The 21,771-nt window shown below is 41.4% G+C and overlaps 1 protein-coding gene and 1 long non-coding RNA gene across 18 annotated transcripts in view; one reads left to right on the top strand and one right to left on the bottom strand.

Annotated features, from left to right (window-relative positions):
- The first annotated feature begins 1,187 nt into the window (after nucleotides 1-1,187).
- The window catches only part of RBFOX1 (RNA binding fox-1 homolog 1), a 1,156,138-nt gene continuing 1,135,554 nt past the window's right edge, over nucleotides 1,188-21,771 (top strand). For all 17 annotated transcript variants that reach the window (XM_068206663.1, XM_068206660.1, XM_068206659.1 and 14 more), the window contains exon 1: nucleotides 1,188-1,433. In XM_068206663.1, coding sequence (XP_068062764.1) covers nucleotides 1,206-1,433 — 228 coding nt within the window. In that variant the 5' untranslated portion in view covers nucleotides 1,188-1,205. The remainder of the gene's footprint in view (nucleotides 1,434-21,771) is intronic.
- Nucleotides 18,377-20,506, bottom strand: LOC137483355 (uncharacterized). Its single transcript, XR_011004427.1, has 2 exons — nucleotides 19,630-20,506; nucleotides 18,377-18,647 (listed from the first exon to the last, which is right to left on the bottom strand). It is a non-coding gene; the product is annotated as an uncharacterized lncRNA (long non-coding RNA).

The raw sequence follows: 21,771 nt of genomic DNA on the forward strand, positions 1-21,771 counted from the left end.
CCCTTCATACTGCCAGTGAAATCAGAGCTGGGACACAGATTAACTCCCTCTAGGATTCTAATGTCAGTGAAATCAGTGCTGGGACACAGATTAACTCTCCCAAGGATTCTGGCCAGACAGACCTTGTTGAACACAGCAGAAAATGGAGTTTGACTCGTTGAATTCATCGACACCTGGCTGGGCACCACTCCTGAATCTTTTTTCCCCTGAGCTTCTGACTGGAAGATCTCTGGACATGTGGAGTGGGCTTCTTAGGGATTTACTTCCCTCTGCAAGATATAAGGAGCCTCATTTAAATCTACAAGTGCTTAAGTGTGAGAAAACAGGACTCACATTGCTTTTTTTTTTTTCCCAAAAACGCCTCTACTGCATCTTGCCTTCTCTATTGGAAGAATGAGCAGCAGATTGCAGTCTATATGTCAAAGCACTTGGTTACGTTTTTTTTAAAGATTCAAATATTGCACCAAACCTTTGATTATGTGTGGTGATGGTTTTAATAAATTGTCTGAGAGAGCAAAAAGTACCTCAAAACTGTCCTGTTGGGTTGCCCTAATCTCATTCCTACAGCTCTAGGACCAGAATGTTATGCGAAATTTGTGTTACAGTGTGGAACGTGGATTTAGATGATGCAAAGTTACTTTACAGAGTAAGGACATCCTTATAAAAAACACCCCTAAACCTGTAGTGAAATTATTTTGAAAGAAGCTGTTTGGAGTTAAGGCCACCTTTGCATTTTAATGGGTAATTACTCTTGGCATCAATACCAGTATATAACCAAAGTCCTCAGCATCCCTGGGGCACAGACGTAAATTTGGATTTAAATACGGCGCAGCTAATATTTTGTACTTTAAGGAAAGCCAATTTCCGTGGCTCGGGAAGAAGAGAAATCCGAGGGTTTTGGCGCTGGAAGCAGCAGCAGCAGCTTGCATATAATCGATATAGGAAAGGTTATTAGTTTTCCTGAGGAGCAGCGGCTCCGTCCGCGCTCAGCGCTCGCAGCCGGCAGGAGAGGGCGGCAGAGAAACAGCTCCGGATCCTGCACAGCACCCAAATTTTTAACGGGAGCGAGAACACATCGGAGCTCTCGGAAGCCAAATCCCCCTTCAAAACGGCAGCTTCAGCAGCCCTTTTTTTTTTTCCTTAAAAAAAAAAAAAAAAAAAAAAAAAAAAAAAAAAAAAAAAAAAGTGTCCGCACCGCTTTGAAAATGTCAAATTCCTGCGGCAGCCCAGAAGACGCGGGGAAGCAGCGAGGCAGAGATGGCAAGATAAGAAGGGAGGATGTGGATGATTCCCAGCCTGAGGTAAAGAGGCTGAAGCTGGGGAATGAAGGAGGAACCGGTGGAAGGGACAGAGAAGCAGCAGCAGAAGATGCAATAATGCCTTGCTCAGGCAGAGAAGAGCCCGTGCCCGAAGGAGGAGGTGAAGGCAAAAGTGTAAGTGAGCATCTTCAGTGGCTCAGGGAAAGGGGGAAGGGCCGGGAGGTTACCTTTGAAATTATTTGTCATCCTGAAGTTGGTAATTGGGCATCAAGAAGAGCAGGATGAATGCAATCTAGTGTCCCATCTCACCGAGATCATAAGCATGGTCCTCTTTAATTTCTGATCTTGCCTGCATGCTTTTTAGTGCAGGAGTGGGTGCTTTTATCTGGCTCTCACTGTCAGCAGCTTGCAAGATGTGTCTGTCAGAGGAGTGATTTCTTTTTTTCATGGGGAGAAGGACTATTAACTGCTGAACTTGCTTTTCAGCTCCCTATATCCATTTAGAAATTGGGTAGGGATTGGTGCACTGAACTGGACAGTTTGGGCTGTTTATCAGTCTGTCCATTCAGACTTTGAAGTGCATTTATGTTGAGTAGCACTATTTTACAGCTGGGGATAGAGGTAGAGCCTCCAGGACAGGAGGAGAATTGGTGGTTAGAGATCTCATGTGGTGAGATTTTGGCAAAAAAGAGCTGCTGAGCAGTTGCCTGTATAAACATCAGCATTGCCAGATGTAACTTTGCTGCTGGTTATTCAGCTCAGCTGCCGTGCCCATCAGCAGTTCCTGAGGCACAGCAGAGAGCTCGGGAAGAACGTTTGGATCCCCTGCCAGCTGAAGCTTTGCCCCTCCTGGTGCAATTCGGGCCAGGTACTTTTCCTGGACACATCCTGGCTGCTTCCCTCGGTCAGAAATACAGGGGGAGGGTGCTGGGGACAATGTCTGGGGTGGAGGATGTTTTCCCTGTGAGTTGTCACAGGGGGAGAGTGTAGCTTTAGGACTCACTTAAGAGCTGCTGGAGATTTCAGTGCACTGATTTTATCCAGAAGTTTTCTGAAATGTGGGGTTTTTTCTCTCCTGGGATTGATATCCTGAATTTAGGCATACTTCTTCAAATGAGGAGCTAAGTAGATGCCCAGTGTTTTGGTAGGATTTACATTTTTAAATTTTAAAAATTTGAAAGGTAGTTTATTTGGCTCATTCTTGGTGGAAGAATCATCTCTAAATGCAACAGTTTTCATGAGCTACAAAAGTATTTAAAATGTGTGTTGGTTTGTTTTTCCAAGGAGAAATCTCTTTTATCAAGCCATGTAAGTGCAGAGAGTTGCACTTTGCTCTGTGTTTTGGGTTTCCAATGCTTTATGAAGTTAGGTTCTTTCTAACTCTCAGACAGTGAAGTACCACTCTTGTTCTTATACCATTTCTGGCAGAGACTTATTTTCCCCAAAAGAAATGCAAATTACATGCATGTTAATTGCTCAAATCACAACCCTTGCTTTTGGCTGTTTTTTTTCCTTTTTTACCTGAGAGTAAATTCCACTTTGTGATAAATATCTAGAAGTGAACACCACTATGGGCTGGGCTAAAAGTCCTTTTGATGGTACATCTTACTATAAAACTGAATTAGGAATTTCCTGAAAAATAAGCCTTAATTGAATAAATTGACTTTGTCTTTTAAAGGATCATGCAGAATATATGAGAATGATGCATACCTGAATCACTGGGCTTTTCCCCATCTGTGAGGCTTGGTTTAGCCCCTTACTTCTGTTCTGCTACTGCAGCAAAAGTTCTGTGCTGGTAAATACCTATCCTTTTTTTTTTTTTTTTTTTTTTTTTTTGTCCTTTCAAGGACTTGGTATAGCTTCTCCAACTTCACACTCTGGCTTTTCATCAGGGGATTGTTAAAAATATTAACAAAGCAAATCAGTTAATGAATAATTATTTCACTGCTTGTCTTTCCCAAAATCAATTCTTAAATAGTTTTTTATAATAAAAAAATTGTTCTTACAGTAATTCTTAAATTAAACTGAGTTTGATTCAAAACTCATCAAAGCTCAATGAAGCTCTTCTTTCCCCTCACTTGAGTGAATTCTAGCTGGGGATGTTGCAGTACATTTTGTATAAAGTTCCACTAATATTTTTCCCTTTCCCATTTAAATCTGTCTCATTTGGAGGCATTATTAGAAATTAATGATGTGACATTTGAAATTCTGTTAACATAAAATTTTTTTCTTAAAGCAATAAAAGCTTGTTCAACAATGACTGTAAGTGTCTGTCACCTTGTAGAGAGCAAACTGCTGGAAAAGATGGATTGTGTGCCCTTAGGAAACACTGGAATGACTTCATTTCTGGGCTTAGAAGAATCTTTATTTTATAGGCATAGTGGTATGGGTAATCAATGCATGCATTGGAGGAACATTTCCTAATAGTCCATTATGTCTTCCACTTTAAAGAAGGACGTTTAAAAAAATTATAGGCTTTGACTCATTTTTGGACTCATAGTAAAAAATCAGCACTCCGTGTGTGCTATTTCTCTGTTTATTCCACTGCTATTTGCCTCATCCAACATCATTCTTGGGTTCAGAAGGAAGAAATCTACCTTGGTCAGCTGCTCCAGCTCATTATTCCACTTACTATGGAATCTTGGATTCTGGACAATGCAGACACAATGTATATTTTATGCTCCTGGAGTGATGTGGGCATTCCTTGGCATCCCGAGTTTGCAGCAGGAGATGCTGCTGGGCACAAGTTGGTTGCAGAAGGATCTTTGTGCCCCTGGACAGAGCTCCCTTCCCTGCCTTGGCAAAGAGGAGCTGCATTTGCCAGCAGCTGGTTGGAAGCAGCAGCTGGAGTGACTCCTTCCTTAGTGCTGGGGCTGGTTAATGCAGCACCAGGGAGTCCTGGTTTGAACAGACAGGTGTCTGCTGAGGAAGGCAGGAGCCTGCCCTGAAATGGGAAATGTAACCCCCCTGCCTCTGAATTGTTATCACTCTGAAATTAAAGGGACTCTCAGGCAAAGATATGGGAGCAGGAATAACAGTTCTTTATTATGGAAAAAAAAATAAAAAGAAACTAAAAATGCAGTAATACAAAACAGCACTGCCAGAGTCAGAACATGCCCTCACCCCCTGTGGGTCAGGGAGGTGGCAGCAGTCCCATCCCATGGTGGCTCAGCCCTCCTGCAGTGCCAGCTGTGCTTCTGCTGGAGCAGGGATCCTGCACAAGGGTGGAGTTTTCCTCTGAAGCTCCAGGGCTGGTGTGGATGGGCCTGGTCTTCTCTGGGAATGCAATGGAGAAGAAAGCTGCTCCTCTGGGAATGCAGTGGGGAAGAAAGCTGCTCCTCTGGGAATGCAGTGGGCAAAGGCTGCTGTGGGGTTCCCAAGGTCAGATTGTATCCAGGTAGGAATGCTTGGCTCCTCACCTGGGCAGAGCATCTCCCCATGGGATGATGGAATTTTCTCAGCCATGCAGGGACAGTCGCTGGCCATGGACAGAAGAGATCTCCTGGAGGGAGGGTTGGGTGTGGGAGAGATAAAGAAAATACCCAATGAACAGCAGAGAACTGCCCCATCAGATAGGAACAGAATACACACCCCCATTTCCAACCTAAGACACAGGGGAGAAACTGGAATTGTTATTTTAGGTATCTATTAAAATAATTTACTTCTTCCTTTCTCTTTCTATTGCCTTCATTACGGTGAGGAAGCTGCTTGTGGCAGGTGTGGATCACACAGTCCAAGGCCCTGAAATTGTTCCCTCTGTGATGTTTCTTCCTGGCAGAGCATGAGGATGAAGCCAGTTCAAACCAAGGGGCTGCAGTGTTTGTAGTGAGGTTCACCTTGAGAAACCCTTCCTTGGGTGCAGGTGGTGGGGAACTGGCACTGGGGAGAACTGGTGAGTCACAGCTTTTCATCAAGAGTTTGGGTAAAAATCTTTAACCAGGGTCTCTGGAGATTTCCATCCCCAGTTGTGTGCCTGAAGGATGAGCAGGGTCTCTGGAGATTTCCATCCCCAGTTGTGTGCCTGAAGGATTAGCAGGGTCTCTGGAGATTTCCATCCCCAGTTGTGTGCCTGAAGGATGAGCAGGGTCTCTGGAGATTTCCATCCCCAGTTGTGTGCCTGAAGGATGAGCAGGGTCTCTGGAGATTTCCATCCCCAGTTGTGTTCCTGGAGGATGAGCACAGCTGTCAGCTCTGTGATGCCCAGCGTTGATTGTCACCCTACTTGTGACCACATACTGAAATTATTAAATTAGGCTAAAGCTGTATTTCCTCGAATGGGAAGTGTATGAAGAATTAAACATGCAAGTGCTGACTTCTTTCTGGGCTGATAGACATGAGATAGACTCACAGTTACCCGTGAGTAACTATGTGAGACTCATAGTTACCCATGAGTGATCATCAGGAGTGGGGATCCTTGTGATCCATGTATCCTTGCCTTTCAAGAATAGTCCTTTTTATCTCTCTGACCAACTCTTTGTGCCTATGCCTTTGGATTTTGGTGCAAAGGTATTTCTGTATCCAAAAGGCCTCCTTTGTTATGAGCCAAACTTTCCCCCCATAAATATTTTTGGCAAGTTTAGAGAACAAGACTAAATTTCCTGGGTTTGGTTTGACTTCTGTAGTGTTCCCACAGCACAAAGCTTCCTAAACTATGTTGTCATCTGTAATGCCACCTGAGCCAGGAGAGAGCTTGAACTTTTACCTTTTAAGCAACTTTCAGATTGACTTTAGTGCATTTGTGAATTAATGTACTGTTTTAATTTTTTTAATTGCCTTTGTGAATACTTAGAAAGGAGGAAAGGCTAGAAGTACCTTGAAGAAAAAAAATGCAACTTTTTGTTGCTAACATCAGAAGTAATATCTTTATTCAGTTCTGGGACTGTCATGTTGTAAAAGAAAATGTGAGGGAAGTATCTGAAAAGTGCTTTTGTAGGAGGGGATAACTGGTTATGCGATCAACTCTGAAGACTTGACTACACCAAACTTATATCATGTGATAGATCCAGCCTTCTAAATCTCAGATGTTGATGGAATTGTAAACCCAGTTTGATGGGGGGATGTGACGTGCTGTGCAATGCCCTTGTCTATGCATAGAGAACAAGTTGTACCTTGTCATTACTTTGAGTAATTCATTTGAGTATTCCTAAAGTATTCCTAAAGTGTAACACACCTAAAGTAAACATACCTTGGAAAGCTGAGAAACACATATTGAAAAGCTGGTCATTTAAAAGGAGGAGGGGAAGGGTTTTCTAGAGATTAGGATATAAGCTTGGAGCTTCAGCTCAAGACAAAATTCCCTTGTTTGAAGGATGGGTGTGGGTTCATGGTATCAAATTAAAAGCTCTGTCAAGACCAGGTGTGGATGCAGGAACTGAACCACATCTGGATTCACTGCAGCAGCTCCAGTGTGTGCCTTCAGCAGTGTCAGCTGCTGTCCTGGAAGGGCTTTGGGTAAATAACAAAGACATTAGGAGGCCTTGAATTTGAGAATGGTGTTAATCTTGAGGAGTGAAATACACATTTTTTATCTCTTTTGTTTAGCTTGGGTTAAAGTCATTTTTGACTCAATAAATCAGGGCTTTTTCATTAAATACATGCATAAAACATAGAATGAACTGTAGGAATTGGATCTGAAGTCTGACAGTTTGACCTTTGGTTACACTGTGTTAGTGCAGCTTCTCATAGATTTTCTGGTTTAGGACATTTATTTGCTCCTTACAGTTGGTTTATTACAAAATCTGATTTTTGTGTGCATAGCTTTGTGATCATGATTGCATTTATAAATATTACTTTAAAGAGGAAATGTGTTTGAGAAAGGAGAAACTGGAATGGTGGGTTTGTCTGGGCTGAGTGTCCAATTTAAGGTGCTGATTTTTGACTCTCAGGGTTCTAAGCAGATTGAACCATTCTGCTGTCAAGGCTGTGGTTTAGTTCTTTTTCTCTCCTCTTTATAACAGTGTTTCAATCTATTGAGTTCCTTTTGTCCTCAGACACTATGGAATGGATGTGTTTTAGGAGAGCACCATAAATTTAAAGTGTTTTGAAGAGCAGGACATTTGGAACGTGTTGCAGACTGCATCTGCCTTTCCTCTCTTTCCTTTTTTGGGTCTGATTACTTAATTAGAGGATAACTTAAGGATTTAATCTATTGACTTGTTAAGCAGCCCGTGATAGATGCTGGAATTACTGCTTTTGTTTTGATTCAGAGCACAGTCAAGTTCTGTGATCCAGGACAGACTCATAATTATTTGCCTTTGGAAGTGGGAAGAAAGGAGATGATAATTCTTTAGAAGTCAGTGGTGGTATTGATACAAGGTGCTGGAGTTACTTCCACAGCAATATTTGCTCAATCAAAGTAAAGGAGAGAAGAAAAAGAAAAAGAAAGAAGAAAAGAAAGAAAAAAGGTAGAAATATTCCACAGCAATATTTGCTCAATCAAAGTAAAGGAGAGAAGAAAAAGAAAAAGAAAGAAGAAAAGAAAGAAGAAAGGTAGAAAGGTGTGGATAAATCAAAAATTGGTTTGGACTTGATTCCAAGAATGAGAACAAGTTGAAGAGAAATGTTCTCCCTCAAACTGATGCATCCTCCTGTTAACCTCTGGCTGGTGTCAGCAAACTGTCAGCAAACAATGGCACTGCAGCCTGAGCAGGAATAATTGCAGCAAGGAATTGCCTGAGACAAGGAAAGGCAGCAGAAAGAGACCCTTGTGAACGACCTTGTTTTGCCATTTTTCCTGTAGCTGCACTAGATGGCAGGGGCTAAGTGTGCAAAGCTAAAGGCTTTGTGTGCATTATCCTATTATTTTGTCATGAGGGAATTTTAATTTAATTCAGCAAAAAACTACCTGTTTTCAACAAGCAATTTCAACCAAGAGCAACACCGGCCAGTTGTGTTTACTCATTGGAAGTTCAATTTCACTGATAAGGAACATTCATGGAGCATTTCTATCCCAGTTTGAGTAATAAATTGCCTAACATTACAATTTTTGTAGAATAACTGGAATATTACTTTTGATTGAAATTACAAATGCATTAAAGTTTTCCAGAGGCAAAAGAAGACATTTGTGATCTATGTTGAATTAGAGGAGATATGAAATTAAGATATTTGTATATTGCTCTTATTTGCTATGCTTTCTCCTTCTGTATGCCAATGTCAGCCAGGAAAATATTTTTATTTCAAGTTTCTGTGATTTAAAGATTGATAAAATTATTTACTTTACTTTGGTTTTTTTTTTCTTTAATATTTGCAGTCTTAGTCAGTAGCCCTCACTACAACAATGAGGAATAAGCCCCAGAAGCTATGCAAAAATTGAAAATGGAATCAGGCTGGTGCTTCACTGGCTGTCCCTTTCCTGTGGAGTACTCAATGTTCAGACTCATTGGGGATGCATTATTACTAAAGAGTTGCCTATTTTGTTCCATTAAATTAGGCTGCAGGATCTGCTGCACTGCCACCCATGTAATTTCCCCCTCAGGAATGCACTTAATGTGTTCTGATGTTTGAGTGCTTTCCCCACTGTGCACTTCTTAAACAGCCCAAGGAGTTACAGGCAGTCTTGTCTACACTAGAAAGGATCTTATCCTTTAAATTCAGAGTACAGAACATTTACTTTTGATGGTTGTCTTGTGTTCTGATCTCTTTCCTTCAGGCACCTTAAGATACCTTTAAAATGGACATAACTGGTCCAACACTTGTGAGCCAGCTGGTCACTGCCAGCAGACTTCAAATAGCTTGGTGTAGGAAAATGCAACAGCTGAGTGACTTAACCTGGTGACTCTAAGTGCTAGATAATGAAGTAATTCTCAATTAATTGTACTGATAATTAATAAAGGTCCGTCTAAGATCCACAAATCAATGAGAAGTGTCTGCAGTCCTTGGTAAGGATACTTTTATTCCAGCCTGAAAAGCAAAACTTGTTTAAAGTGAAAAAGATTTCCTGAGCACAATAATTCTTACACAGTCTATCACCTGCTGGTTTTCCCCCTGCATGTTTCCAATCTATTGGAATATATTCCAATACACTGGATGGCAGCCCTGCTGCACAGGGGTATGGCTTTAGAATCCCTAGGAAAGGACACAGCTCCAGTTCCTCATTTCATAGAAAGATCTTTACTGGGCCAAGGTGGAGGTAGAGAGGCTCGTGGGTGTCCAGGGTCTCATGGCAAGGATTGTGCAGGATCCTGACACGAACTGAGCAGGGACATCACGGAACCAGCCCTGGCATGGACTTAGAAGGGTTCTGTGTTTTCCCAGGGATCTGTTTTCCCTTGAAGAGTTGAGCAAGAACAGCACAGGACCAGCCATGAATGGATGCACTGAAGGGGCTCTGCATTTCCCCAGCTCCTGCAATTATTTTGATGATATGGGTTACCCCGAAGCATAATGAGATGGTGAAAAATTAACAAATTCTCACAAAGTTTCCATTCCTTTTACTCTCTATGAATAGTTTGGTAAATTCCTGTTTTAGCTGAGTTGTACTGTGCATTCAACATGTATTATCTTCAGGGAATGTTATTTTCCACAAAATGAAGGCTAATCACAAAAAATATAAATGGATTTAGTATGTAAAATTATGAAGTCACCACACTGAGACTGCCATAGTTCCTGGAGCTGGGCCACAAGTAAATGGAAATTAAACATTCTTATCAATAATGCACTGGGGAAGTAACATCTGTTCTGAGATGCTGAGAGGTTGTTTTTTCATTCACTAAAATATTTATTTCAACTAAAAAACCCTAATCTTTTCACTGTCTCCAGAGGGCAAAATCATTGATGGTTATGTTTAGAAGCTGTCTGTGAATTACAAGAGTCCATATAAAATGGAAGGAATGCTGATTGAGCAATTAATCACTTTTTACTTAATTTCAAATAAATAACGAGATTACAGAAAGCTGTTGCATTAGCTCCAAAAACCCTCTGATTCTTAGAAAAGCAGCAGAACAGAATTTCTTTCTCTCACTAAAGGCTAGTTTCCAGCTCTTGAAGGCACAAACCCAATAGTTTTTGGTGATGTGGCAATATTTTCTTCTAATTAGCCAGTGTGGTGTTACACATGTTACATAAAGGTTGCTGTGCCTGGCCACTCATGTTCAGATCCTTCTTAGATTTCAAGGCTAGAATTGACTGCTAGACCCTGGTTTCTGGTAGAAGTTAATTCCATCTTCCTAAATTCTGTTTGAGCTAGAACATGGAACATTTTACAAAAACAGCCACTGTTGATTAAAGGCTTCAGGTCACGGACAGTTCCTCAAGTCTCCAGGTAAATTTCTTGCTGTAGATAATTATTCTTAGAATAAAAATATAAACCCTTGCCTGGAGCTGGAATTTGCCCAGCTGCTCATCCCAGCCTGAGTGGGCTGTTTTGCACCAGATGTTATGGACTCCCATGATGGGAATAAACTCATTTCCTCCTCCTGGATAAGCCAAGCATCTGGATCCATGTGCTTTGTTTTGCATCCTGCAGGCCTGTGCTCCTCATCTGAAATAATTCATCCGTGCCCTCGCTGGCTCTTTGCAAGTTCAACATTTTTGCAGAAAGCTGATTCTGCTGGATGTCCCCTGTTAATATATCAATGGTTTAGGTACTGCTCTGGCCTGGGCTCCAGGTTCATTTACCAACAGCTGCCAATGTCACAAAACATTCTGTGTTTGCCCACATGGAAGTGTATTTTTGTCAGACTAGCCCAGAATTTATGACTGCAATTTGATTAAAATTGTCTGAAAATTACCAATGCCTTGATTTATACATACTCACTTCCCAATTCACTGTGAAAAAAAATCACTGAATAATATTCATGGAAGAACAGATCCTTGTGGGATGTTAATTGCAGAGGCATCTTAATTGGAATGACTCTGCTCCTGCTCCTTTTTTTTCCCTATCTGCTGAATTTTGATTAATTTTAAAGTGTCCTGTGTAGCTGTGCACACAAAGCATGTGTATGTTAGCACTTCAGAATGGTGGCTCAATTGTGATTTAAAAAAAAATCGTTATGTAACTGAGCCAAAAAAAAATCAAAACTAAATTAATATCTTGTTACCTGTTGACAAATGAATTTTGCCCCAGTGATAACTTTCCAAGACCCTTACTCTTCCCAGCTGAGAGGTCAGTTGGGATAATTGTGACTCAGACCCTGTGTGGTGTCTTGGGACTCGGTGTCTGCCAACCTGGAAGCTGCTGAGGCTGTTCCCCCGGGCGTGTGTGCAGTGTGCATCATTAGCAGGGAAGCTTTTCACCAAAGCAAAATGAGGAAAGAACCCCCAGAAAAAGCCCAGCTGTGTGGCTGAAATAAATTCTGGGCCTCAGCTGCCTGGTCAGTGCAGGGGGAGGGTGTGATGGTGCTGGGAAGGGAGCAGGAAAAGCCCAGCCCCTGTTTGCTGCAGTGTGATCAATTGATGTCTAAATGCCAGGTACCAGAAATCTCCCCCCTGGAGGGGTCTGGAATCACCCCTGGGGCTCTGGGGTGGGCACAGGGAGGTCAGGGACCATCAGCAGGCAGAGGGGGGAGATCCCCTGGAGCTGCTGGCACAGCTCTGGCTGTTGGCACCTCTGATGGAGAAAGGAGCTGGCAGAGGTGGGGACAGCTTGGGCTGAGCCCTGGCAGTCTCTGTTTTCTCCTGCCAGTTTCTGTTTTCTCCTGTGTTATAATAGCATTCTCTCAGTGGTGTTTGTGCAGTGCTAATGTTGTCTCTGCCAAAACACTATATTAATTATATTATATTATTATATTATATTATATTATATTATATTATATTAATTATATTATATTATATTATTAATTATATTATAGTATATTATAGTATATTATAGTATAATTATATTATATTATATATATATTTATTATTATTATTATTATATTATAATATAGGCTGCAACATGAAAGGTTCTCCCAGCCTGGGGAGCTGGTTTGTGAAACACCTACTGCACAAGCTTAGCAAAGTCAGTGCCTGGTGGTGCTGAGAGGACAGAGGCACATTTTTTGTGTGTTGTTTTGTTTTTTTTTTTTCCTGTTAGTTTATTTTTCACCAGGGAAAAAACATAATCCCATAGTGTAATATCTTTACTTAAACCACCTCATAAAAAAAAAAACCCAGTAATTCCTGATATTTCATGCCAATTGCTCAATTCTCTCATTAGAACTCCACATACACAAATGATAGCATCCTCTTATCTGTTTATCTTTTTAAAGCTTGTTTTTGTAAATGAACAATTATTTAAATTGCTAAAGTAGATTTTTTTTTAAGCTTGGTACGCTTAAATCTGTTTGCTAAAGGAAAGGGGCTCTTTCATGTGCTGTTCCTCAGCCCTTCATCTGGAGGTTCTGCAGAAGCTGTTGGAGATTACTAAATCAGTACTGAGATCTGAATGCTGCCAACAGAAGAGGCTGCAGAATGGAATTGGTTGCATATGTTTGATGTGATTGTGCAGATGTGTGCACATCCTGGGTGCTGCTTTAGTCGTGCATCAGTTTTAGTAATTGCCGGGAATATTTTTCTTCTTCTGAGCTCAAAGTGCAAAATGCCCTCCTTGATTGATGTCTAATTCTGGCATGCTGACCTAAGGAATCCTGGAAATTAAATGTGCCTATAAACAAAAGTTTTGACTTTCTCAATAACTGACCCCCTCCTTTGGCTAAAGAGCTGTTGTCTGAAGAAAATGATGATGTTCAAGGTGTAAAATCCGTTCTCTGTCATCTCAAGAGATTGCTAGGACTTTGAAAATTCACTGATCTTTTCTTTCTGCTGCTCTTTAGTTTGAACTTTTAAAATTGATTCCCTGGGAGCAGAGGATGGACACTCTGGGGGTGTGGAGCATGGTTCCAGCTGGCAGAGAGCACTGGTCCCAGGTCTGTAGCAGGACAGCTGGTAGCACTCTGTCTATTACTCAGCAATAGCTTCAGGAACATTTCCAAAGAAAGGGACATTGGTGTATCCCTTACTGGGAATGTTAAGTCAGGGAGGTGACACCAGCCCTCTCTGCTCTCCCAGTATTGAAACTAGCCCAAGGCAGTATCCAGACCAGTCTCCTCACAAAAACAGCTCAAAACTTAGAATCACCCACTTTCCATGGAGTGCCTTGTAGCTAAGTAATTCCAAAGGCATCTGGTGTGAAGTGCTCAAGTGCCAAAGAAGTGATCAACAGCTTCAAGTATCCAAAACTTCAAGTTTCATCTGTAATAAATGATATAAAATCATCTGAACAGCCTTCCTTATGAAGGCAGTTTATTATTTATAGAGGCCTTAAAGGCGATTTGGAGGCGGGTTGATGAAATGTCACTGCTTTCACCTCACAAAGTAATTGTATTTTAATAAAGTAAAGCCTCTCAGTTGCAGAGATGATGTTGGCTGGTGGGGGAATACCAACAAAATGTAAGGGAATAAACTGGGGAAAGAATCTGCTTTTCTCAGAGGTGTCAAGAAGAGAGGGAACTAATTCAAGGAATTCTTGTGGAGCTCCCAAGGTGCTTCACTGTTCTTGATGCTCCCTTGAAAGCAAGGAGATCAGTCACTGAAGTCACAGCAGCAGAGGATGAGACCTGTGTCTCACTGGGGCTGGATGTCAGGTTTTATTTCAGCAGCTTTGCTTGGTCCTTGACCATGTTCAGAGAATTTGGTGCTCACTGCAGTGTTTAACTTGTGATGTTTGTCAGCTGTGGCACTGGGTCAGTGTGTGCCGTCCCAAGATCCATTTCTCTTCAGGAAATCACAAAGAAAAACGTGCCTGTGGATCTGACTGATGTTTTGTTTTCTCCCTTTGCATGGTGATTTTCCTCCTCTATCTTTGACTTAGAAAGAAATTAAAATCTCTTTGCTTTTAGTTGTACTTATATTAGTTCAGTCAAGGCTCCCCTGACTCCAAAAGCACTTTCTTAGCACAATTTTCCAAGAATTAGTTGCACCACATAAAACAAGTAGTTCAAATGCTCATATTCTAGGATTAGGCATTTTTAAGCAGCAACAACAGAAGTGGAACGTACACATACACATCTCCATTAGGTTCAACTAAAACTTATTTTGAAAAGTACCATGGGTTTCTCTGATGAAAGGTTCATGTAAATTTAGGAAATGTGCTTAGTATTGAGATAATAAAAGGCCAATTTCTTCTGAAGGGCTGATAAGCTACAGCTTAAAGGTGACTTTACATATTCAATGTAAATTTTTTTTCATTGAGTGCCTGAAAGTCCTGCAAAGGCCAGGCAGATTCCCCCACCTTTGAAATTAATTTTTCAGTATGACTGCAGCAGAGTTTGATTTGCAAACACAGCATCTAATTTCTCTAGTTATGGCTTAAGGAAGCTGGCTGATTCCTATATAACACCTAGTGGATACATTCTGTTTTCACTTAAACTGAGAGGGCAAAAACTCCAGAAGTGACAGTGGGATCCTCCTAAATCTCCCAAGACCTGAGCCAGAATCTGATTTTTACATATGCTCAAAACTTTGAGCCTGCTGATACTTTCTGCAAAACTGGCAGAAACATTTCATTAAACAAATTATGATGTTTGTTTTCTTGTGTTTAATTTTTTTCTGTTCTTTATTGTACGGTGCATTTGCATGAAAATGGCATTTTGAAGAGTGATCTGTTCCTGATGCTAGTCCCTCACCTGGAGGCATAATCTCTGCTTGGATTTGCAATTAGTTGCTGTGGAAATGATTGTTGCAGTGGCAGAGCTGGTGCTCTGCTCTGGGGTGGAAAGGGAGCAGCAGGAGCTGATGAATACTTAAACCACCCAAGTTTTATGCAAAGATACTTTCTGCAAAATTACACACACTCGGGGAAAGATGAAATTGAGAAGCCACACAGATGAAGTGCAATGCTCTTAAAAATGTTTCCATCCCTGACCTGTCTCTCATCAAGCCAGTGTCAAATTAGGAACCAGCTGTGCTGCAGAAGGAGCAAAGTTTATTGGAGCCTACAAAGAAATGCCCAGAGCTATTCTCAGACTATTTTAACTTGATTAGGATACCTCTGGCTGGAGCAGGATTTCTGTTTTCTGGGGGAGGAACTAATCACTTCAAGGTCTGAATTAGGAGTTCCTGAGGTATGAATCAGGATAAGCATGGTGGCTTGAGCCAGGCACCAAACCCACCTCTCAAACTGCAATACAGAACTGTATTAACATCACTTAAAACCCTAAAAACATATCTGGGGAGAAAGCAAAGCAGAGCTGGATTGAGACAACTGCATCTTCTGGGAAAGTGACATTTTGTACTGCAGGTGTGTGTGCCAGCCCCTCAGTTCCACCTCCGTCCTGTCCTGGGCAGATGTAGCAGATGGCTCTGATGAAGGTGGACTTGAGCTCTGTGAGACTGACCACAAAGAGCTGAAGTGCTTTTGCAGCTCCCTGAAGGTTTCCCTCCCTTATCATGGCTAGTTTTCTTATTAACAAGTTCTCAGTTTTTGCCCTCCCAGCTGTCAGGAGATCAGATATGTTTTCAGTTCTGTGGGTGTTCTCAGGATGCCTTTGGGGAAGCTACCAAGAGCAGCCTTGTGTATTATATTTGGTCCCAAATACAGCATTTTAGTGTGTGTGATAAATGGTGTTAGAGAATGTCTCACTCAGATAAAAGTGTTTAACTTTGCCCCTTGTTCTCAGATTCATTTTGAAGGCAAGGACATTTTTTTTTTCTTTTGTTGTGGGTTCATTCAGTTTATGGATGAGGAGCAGGCTTGGAGGAGATTCCTTCATGCTTTTCATGGAGATGAAACAGCCAACACAAAGCAAAGCCACCTCCTTTCCTCCTTGTAGCACCAGGTACCTTGTAGAACACAGTCAGAAACTCTAAAACACGAGACCTGAAGCAGGATGTTGTGGCAGGCACATTCTTCTCTCTCTCAGGATTTTTTCATAGAGCAGCACAGAGGACAGAAAGAGAAAACAATTTCTATTTCTGCTCCTTGTTTTTCCCATGTGGAATGTGTTTGGAGAATTGTTTACCTGGGGTGATTGCTTGATTGGATTCTGGTGAGGATTGTTTGAGCTGATGGCCAATCCAACCCACTTCTGTCTCGACTCTTAAGAGAGGGTCACGAGTTGTGGGTAGTTAGATATGGTAGTTAGAAAAGCAGGTATGTAGTTTCAGTATCTCCTTTAAATAGTATATTAATGTGTTATAGTATAGTTATAATAAAGAAATCATTTAGCCTTCTGAGCTGGAGTCAGACATCAGCATTTCTTCCCACTGGGTTTGCCTGCACTTTACAATAGGATGTGATGAGCTGTTTCCAAGCAAACACTTCCCAACACGTGCAGCAGGTAGGTGGAATGAAAAAATTGCTCCCTGGAAAATGTGCCCAGATGTCTGAATTGTCACTGCTGACTTAGGTGCAGATGTGGGGTGTGAGCTCCACTAACAGAGCAGGCTGGCACTGCAAACGAGCTCCAGTGTCTGGGGCAGAGAGTAAATCTGTGCCCCAGTATTTGGTAATTACTAAATGAACTGGGAGGGTTGGAAGTGCCTTTTGTGATGCAGGCACTTTGGGAAGTCTCACTCATTCAGTTGGAATTCTGTTGCACGGTTCCGGCCTGAGAGGTTTGGCAGCAAGACAGAGAGCTGATCAAAGCTGTCTCCTGTGCATCTGCATAGACAGGTCACATCCCAGAATAACACAGGGGACTCTGAAACCCAAACCAAGTGCTGAGGCCATTAGCACATTGCCTCCAGTGAGGCACAAATCAATGCTTCATCCTCACTGTCCTTTCTGAGGATGTTTTAGAACCTTGGTGTTTAGGCACTCCCATGCCTTGTTCTTGTTTCCCCTTTCCTCCCTGCCCTCAGCCACCTGTCCTTTCGTGTCCCCTCTCCTAGGGTGGGTTTGGTGTTCAGGAGCCAGCACAGCTCTCCTGGGTCCTGTCTTTCACCTGAGACTTTGGAGGCTGCAAGAAAAAGCTGCTAAATAGAGAATGGACTCACTTTCTACCTCTATGGTCTGTTCATCTGCAAGACATGACTATTTTAATTACCTTGAGTGATTAAGGAGCTAAATTTCAAACCTGCTTTTATTATATTGTGGCACTGTCAGTTTGCTTTATTATTATAAACACTAAATAGCCTCTCACTGTAAATGCTGGAAGAATGCAGTGGGAAAAGAAAGCAGCCAGCACTACCTGCTTAGAAGAATAAAGGAATTAAATAATCCTGAAGCTGATTCCCATCACTTATCATGTTCTTTGGGCCACACCAGTTGTGGGAGGAAAAAAAAAATTGGTTTCTGTAAGAATGAGGACAGTTGTATCTGTGGGGACTCAACTGCCAAATGTCACCTTAAGCATTATAAAACTTGCCAGGAGATTAACATAAAAAAAATACAAGAAATCGTACAATTAGCATCAGAAAAGTGTGTGTGTATATATGGAAACTCTCTAAGTCTTCTAAGAAATATGTAGGATTTATCATAATGCTACTCTTGGATTACCAACTCCAAGTATTAAATTGTAAGTAAACCTCTTTTTTCTTCACATCATAAATCTGCCTTCAATCATATTATAAAAGTAGCAATTTTAGATGCAGTTTTTCTGTTAACTTCTACATTTTAAGCTGTTTGGGTGATATTTTGATGACAGATTTATCTGTGAGACTGCAAACAGGAATGTAAGCTGCTACACAGGAATGTAAATGAAAAGCTGAACTTTTAGTGAAGCTGAGTTTCTGAAATAATTCTATCACTTCAGCTGTACAGAATTTCAAGAATAAACCAAAATGTTAATGAGAGACTTGATTCAAAAACTGGAGACTTAGAAGCACTGATACTTGCTTGAAAGAAAATTCTTTTAAATCAAGGGAAATTTAAAATGGATTGCCACAACAGACTTTACCGTGAAAAATGTTTTTGTTTATCCTTTTTATCAATAACCTTTTGAGTTCTGGCTTGCCAGGCAGGTGAGCTCACAGCACCGGTGGCCTCACATCCTATTTCACCAAAACGTGGGATGTACAGCTGCTGGCACTTAGTGGGGATCATTTGCTTTCTTTCAGTAAGCTTACAAAATAATTTCAGGAATTTTAAGAGCATTTGAAGCAGGATGAATTCGAGCACTTCATAGGGATTTGACTTGCTTTCTTTTTTTGAGCAGGGTTGGAGGACAAGTGCTAAAATATTCCTGTCACTATTTGGAATGTTCTTTGAAGAGAAGTTTTAATTTTTACTAAGATTAAGATTGAATTTCCATTTTGCACAAATTCTTCATTCTCCTCTTCCATTGCTCTTTGTAAAAGATTTAGATGGTTTGTGAAGCTCAAGTAAACACTTGGAACTATTACAGCAAGACAATCCTGACATAACTTATTCAACATCAATTACTGGTGTGTGTCTGCTCTTCAGACCTGTGTGGTGGCATTGATAGGCTCACTGTGCACAGGCCTGATCTTCATAAAAAAGGCTCCAGCCATCTGTGAAGTGGTGAACCAGATGCAATTAGTAATTGTAAAAATAATTTGTAGAAATAACACATTTTTGAGGGACAGTATCCCCAACCTCTTTACATTTTCTTTGAGGCTTCTGCTGTGTAAGTACAACACTTCCATTTATCAAAGGGAAAAAACAATGTGCTACACGACCCAAACCAAAACCCTTTGAAAAGAGATTTTTGGAATAAAACGTGTGGAAGCAATGAATTAAAAAATGATGATAAATCAACTAAAGCCGAACCCCCCTGGCTCTTCAGGTGCTGGCTGTCCATGCCCTGCAGGTAGCCTGGTCCCAGGGCTGTGCTGGCAGCTGGGGCTCCCTCCTGCAGTCAGCCTGCCATGGGCTGTGCAGTTGTTCTCCCCAGGGCAGACTCTTTTTTTTTTAATTTTTAATTTGCTGCTCTTGAGTAACTCCTCATTTACAGAAAGTGTGGCATTCCCATTCTCTGGACAGAGAAGCATAATTCTGTCTCTCAGGAGAAGCACAGAGAGAGGAAGATAAAACAATCTTTATCTCTGCTCCTTTGTTCTCCCCATGTGGAATGTGGTGTGGAGATTGTTTACCTGCAGTGATTGCTGGGTTGGATCCTGGTGAAGGCTGTTTGGGGTCAGTGACCAATGGGATCCAGCTGTGGCTCGGGCTCTCAGCAGAGAGTCACGAGTTTGAGTTAGTTAGATAGGTAAGTAAGAAGTAAGTATGTAGAATAGGATAGTCTCTCTTTAAATAGTATATTAATGTAATATAGTATAGTTTTAATAAAGCTATCCTTCAGCCTTCTGATCTGGAGCCAGACATCAGCATTTCTTCCCTGATCTGGGGTTTGCTGCATTTTTCCTATAAGAAAGTGTCTGACCTTTATGTGCTCAAACCCCTGAGTGTTAATACAGTTTTTAAACCCATCACAGTTCTGTGGTCACCCCTGTTTTGCCTAACTTGTGCATCACCTGCCTCCGTGCTATTTACAGAGCCAGAAAGGCATTTCTAAGTGGTTTTTTCTTGCTTCTGTTCTTCCACACGGTCGTACAGCCTGATTTGGCTCTCCATCACTAACGAGGGCAGGTTTGTGGGGTCACAGAGAAGGGAACACAACTCCTCCCACAGGCTCTGGTTTGGCCTTGGAGGCACTCGTGCTTTTCAGCACAGTGTAAGTTCCACTTCAACCAGTAGTACTAAAACTCACTTTAAAATAGGGTGGATGTGCTCTCGCCCTCAAAGTCAGGTACCTTTTTCATTGCTCTGATGAAGAGGAGAGCAAATCTTGGGCACACTGCAGCAGAATCAGATTTTTCCCTCTGGGTCACAGGCAGGGTGAATAAAGTCCTGTCACAATCTGGAACTGCAGCAGGGTGCTTCCAATGAAGGGTATTTTGGATCATGCTCGGTGTGTGAGCGAAATAATATCAGGAAACTTGGTGGAAAACTTCAGCAGGCTCTGGGTGAGGTGGTTTCCAGAACCCCAGTATTTAAAGATTGATGCAAATGCCTCTTGCACTCAAACCATGGTTCAAACCTGCTCGCTGCCTTGTCAAGAAGTTGCTTTCTGCAGCTTTTGGTCTTCATTTCCAAGTCCCTTTAGGTCTCTGCCTGCTGGATTGATTTCTTTGTTACATTCAGAAGCAAAATGAGCTGTCCCTGCACAGCACTGGCAATGCTGACAAGCAATAGCTGATGTCTGAGAGCATGACTGCTTCAGGTTTAGTGCTCATCTGCCAGCAGGTTAAAATTAATCTCTGCTTCCTCAGTCAGTCAGCAGGACAGCATTTGGTTGTGTTAAACCTCAGCTGAGTAACTGAGAGGAATCCTGAGTGCCATGTGCTCCCGCAGCTCAGGGCTCACTGGGTGATGTTAGAGGATCACAGAAGCACCACCTGCTCTCAGTATTTGCTGAGCTATGAAGCCACTTTATTATTCAGGTGTCTAACAACATGCAAATGTGTGTATTAATGGCTTCTGTGCCATAAAAACGGCAAGTTTGTAACTCTGCACTTTATAGAGCCTGTAGAATCTAGTTAGCAAAGTGTGCTCTGTTGGAAAACAAGATTACAAATCAATTACTCCTTGCTTGACACAGTTCAGATCTCTTTCCTGAGATCCTTGTTCAGCTGACACTGGGAAAATGAACATGGCTGGGAGTGTGACCTATTATTCAGAGAGAACTGCAGGCTAATAGCACTTTTGATCATTGAGAAATCTATTATTTTTTGACCTGCAAGACAGCCTAAATGGCCCACTTTTATAAAAGAAATTTATAGGTTCATGAGACCTAACATTCAGGCCCTTCTTAGCTGGGAAGTGCAGGCCAATCCTAGATGCAGAAACACAGGAATTTTCATCAAACCCCTCTCTTTTGCTGCAGTTTATTCCCTAGGGGAGAAAAATGCAGAAGAGCTGATTTCAGGAAAGCAACTGCACCGTTCCTAGCAGAAGTAATTTATCAAAATACTGCTTTGAAGGATGGCAAGGATTCAGTGGTACTGAACCCTCCTTGTAGTGTATAAAAACAGAGATCAAATCTGCTTTTGTTGGGGAGGTTCAAAGATTCTCAGAGCAGACTTCAGGCTCACAGATTTTGTGTGTTCCTTGAATATTGAGCTGTAAGAGGAGGGGGCTGGCCCCACAATTAGGCTGTGGGTATCTCTGGAGTTGCCATATGGTGCCTGAGCTTTGCTCTTAGAACTTTTGTTTTTCAGTGTGTGTACTTTTTCCTGCAGAGTAATAATGCTTGGGGATTTACTGTTTATTTTTATTCCCCAGGTTTAATATTGCAGCAGAAATCTATAGCTGACATTCACCATGTTATTAAGCAAACGTTTCATATGAGCTGTGGTTTATTTTTTCTTTGAGTGACATGACCATACTTTCTTTTAAAACTCAGTGCAAATAAAATCTCTGGATTTAAAATCCTTTTTTCATTTTCACCCCTCTTTTAAATTTTTTTTTTTTTATTTTCTCTGCTATTGAATAAGGAAGTCACTTCAGGTTCTTGCTATTTAGTATTCATTTGGGGGTGTTGTCTGCAAAATCCTCTTTTTAGAAATTAAATATGGCTCTCATATTATAAGCGGCACTTTGAATCTAACACAAAATCAAAAGAAATCAGTAATG

Source organism: Anomalospiza imberbis, chromosome 16, assembly GCF_031753505.1.
Source record: "Anomalospiza imberbis isolate Cuckoo-Finch-1a 21T00152 chromosome 16, ASM3175350v1, whole genome shotgun sequence".
NCBI lineage: Eukaryota > Metazoa > Chordata > Aves > Passeriformes > Viduidae > Anomalospiza > Anomalospiza imberbis.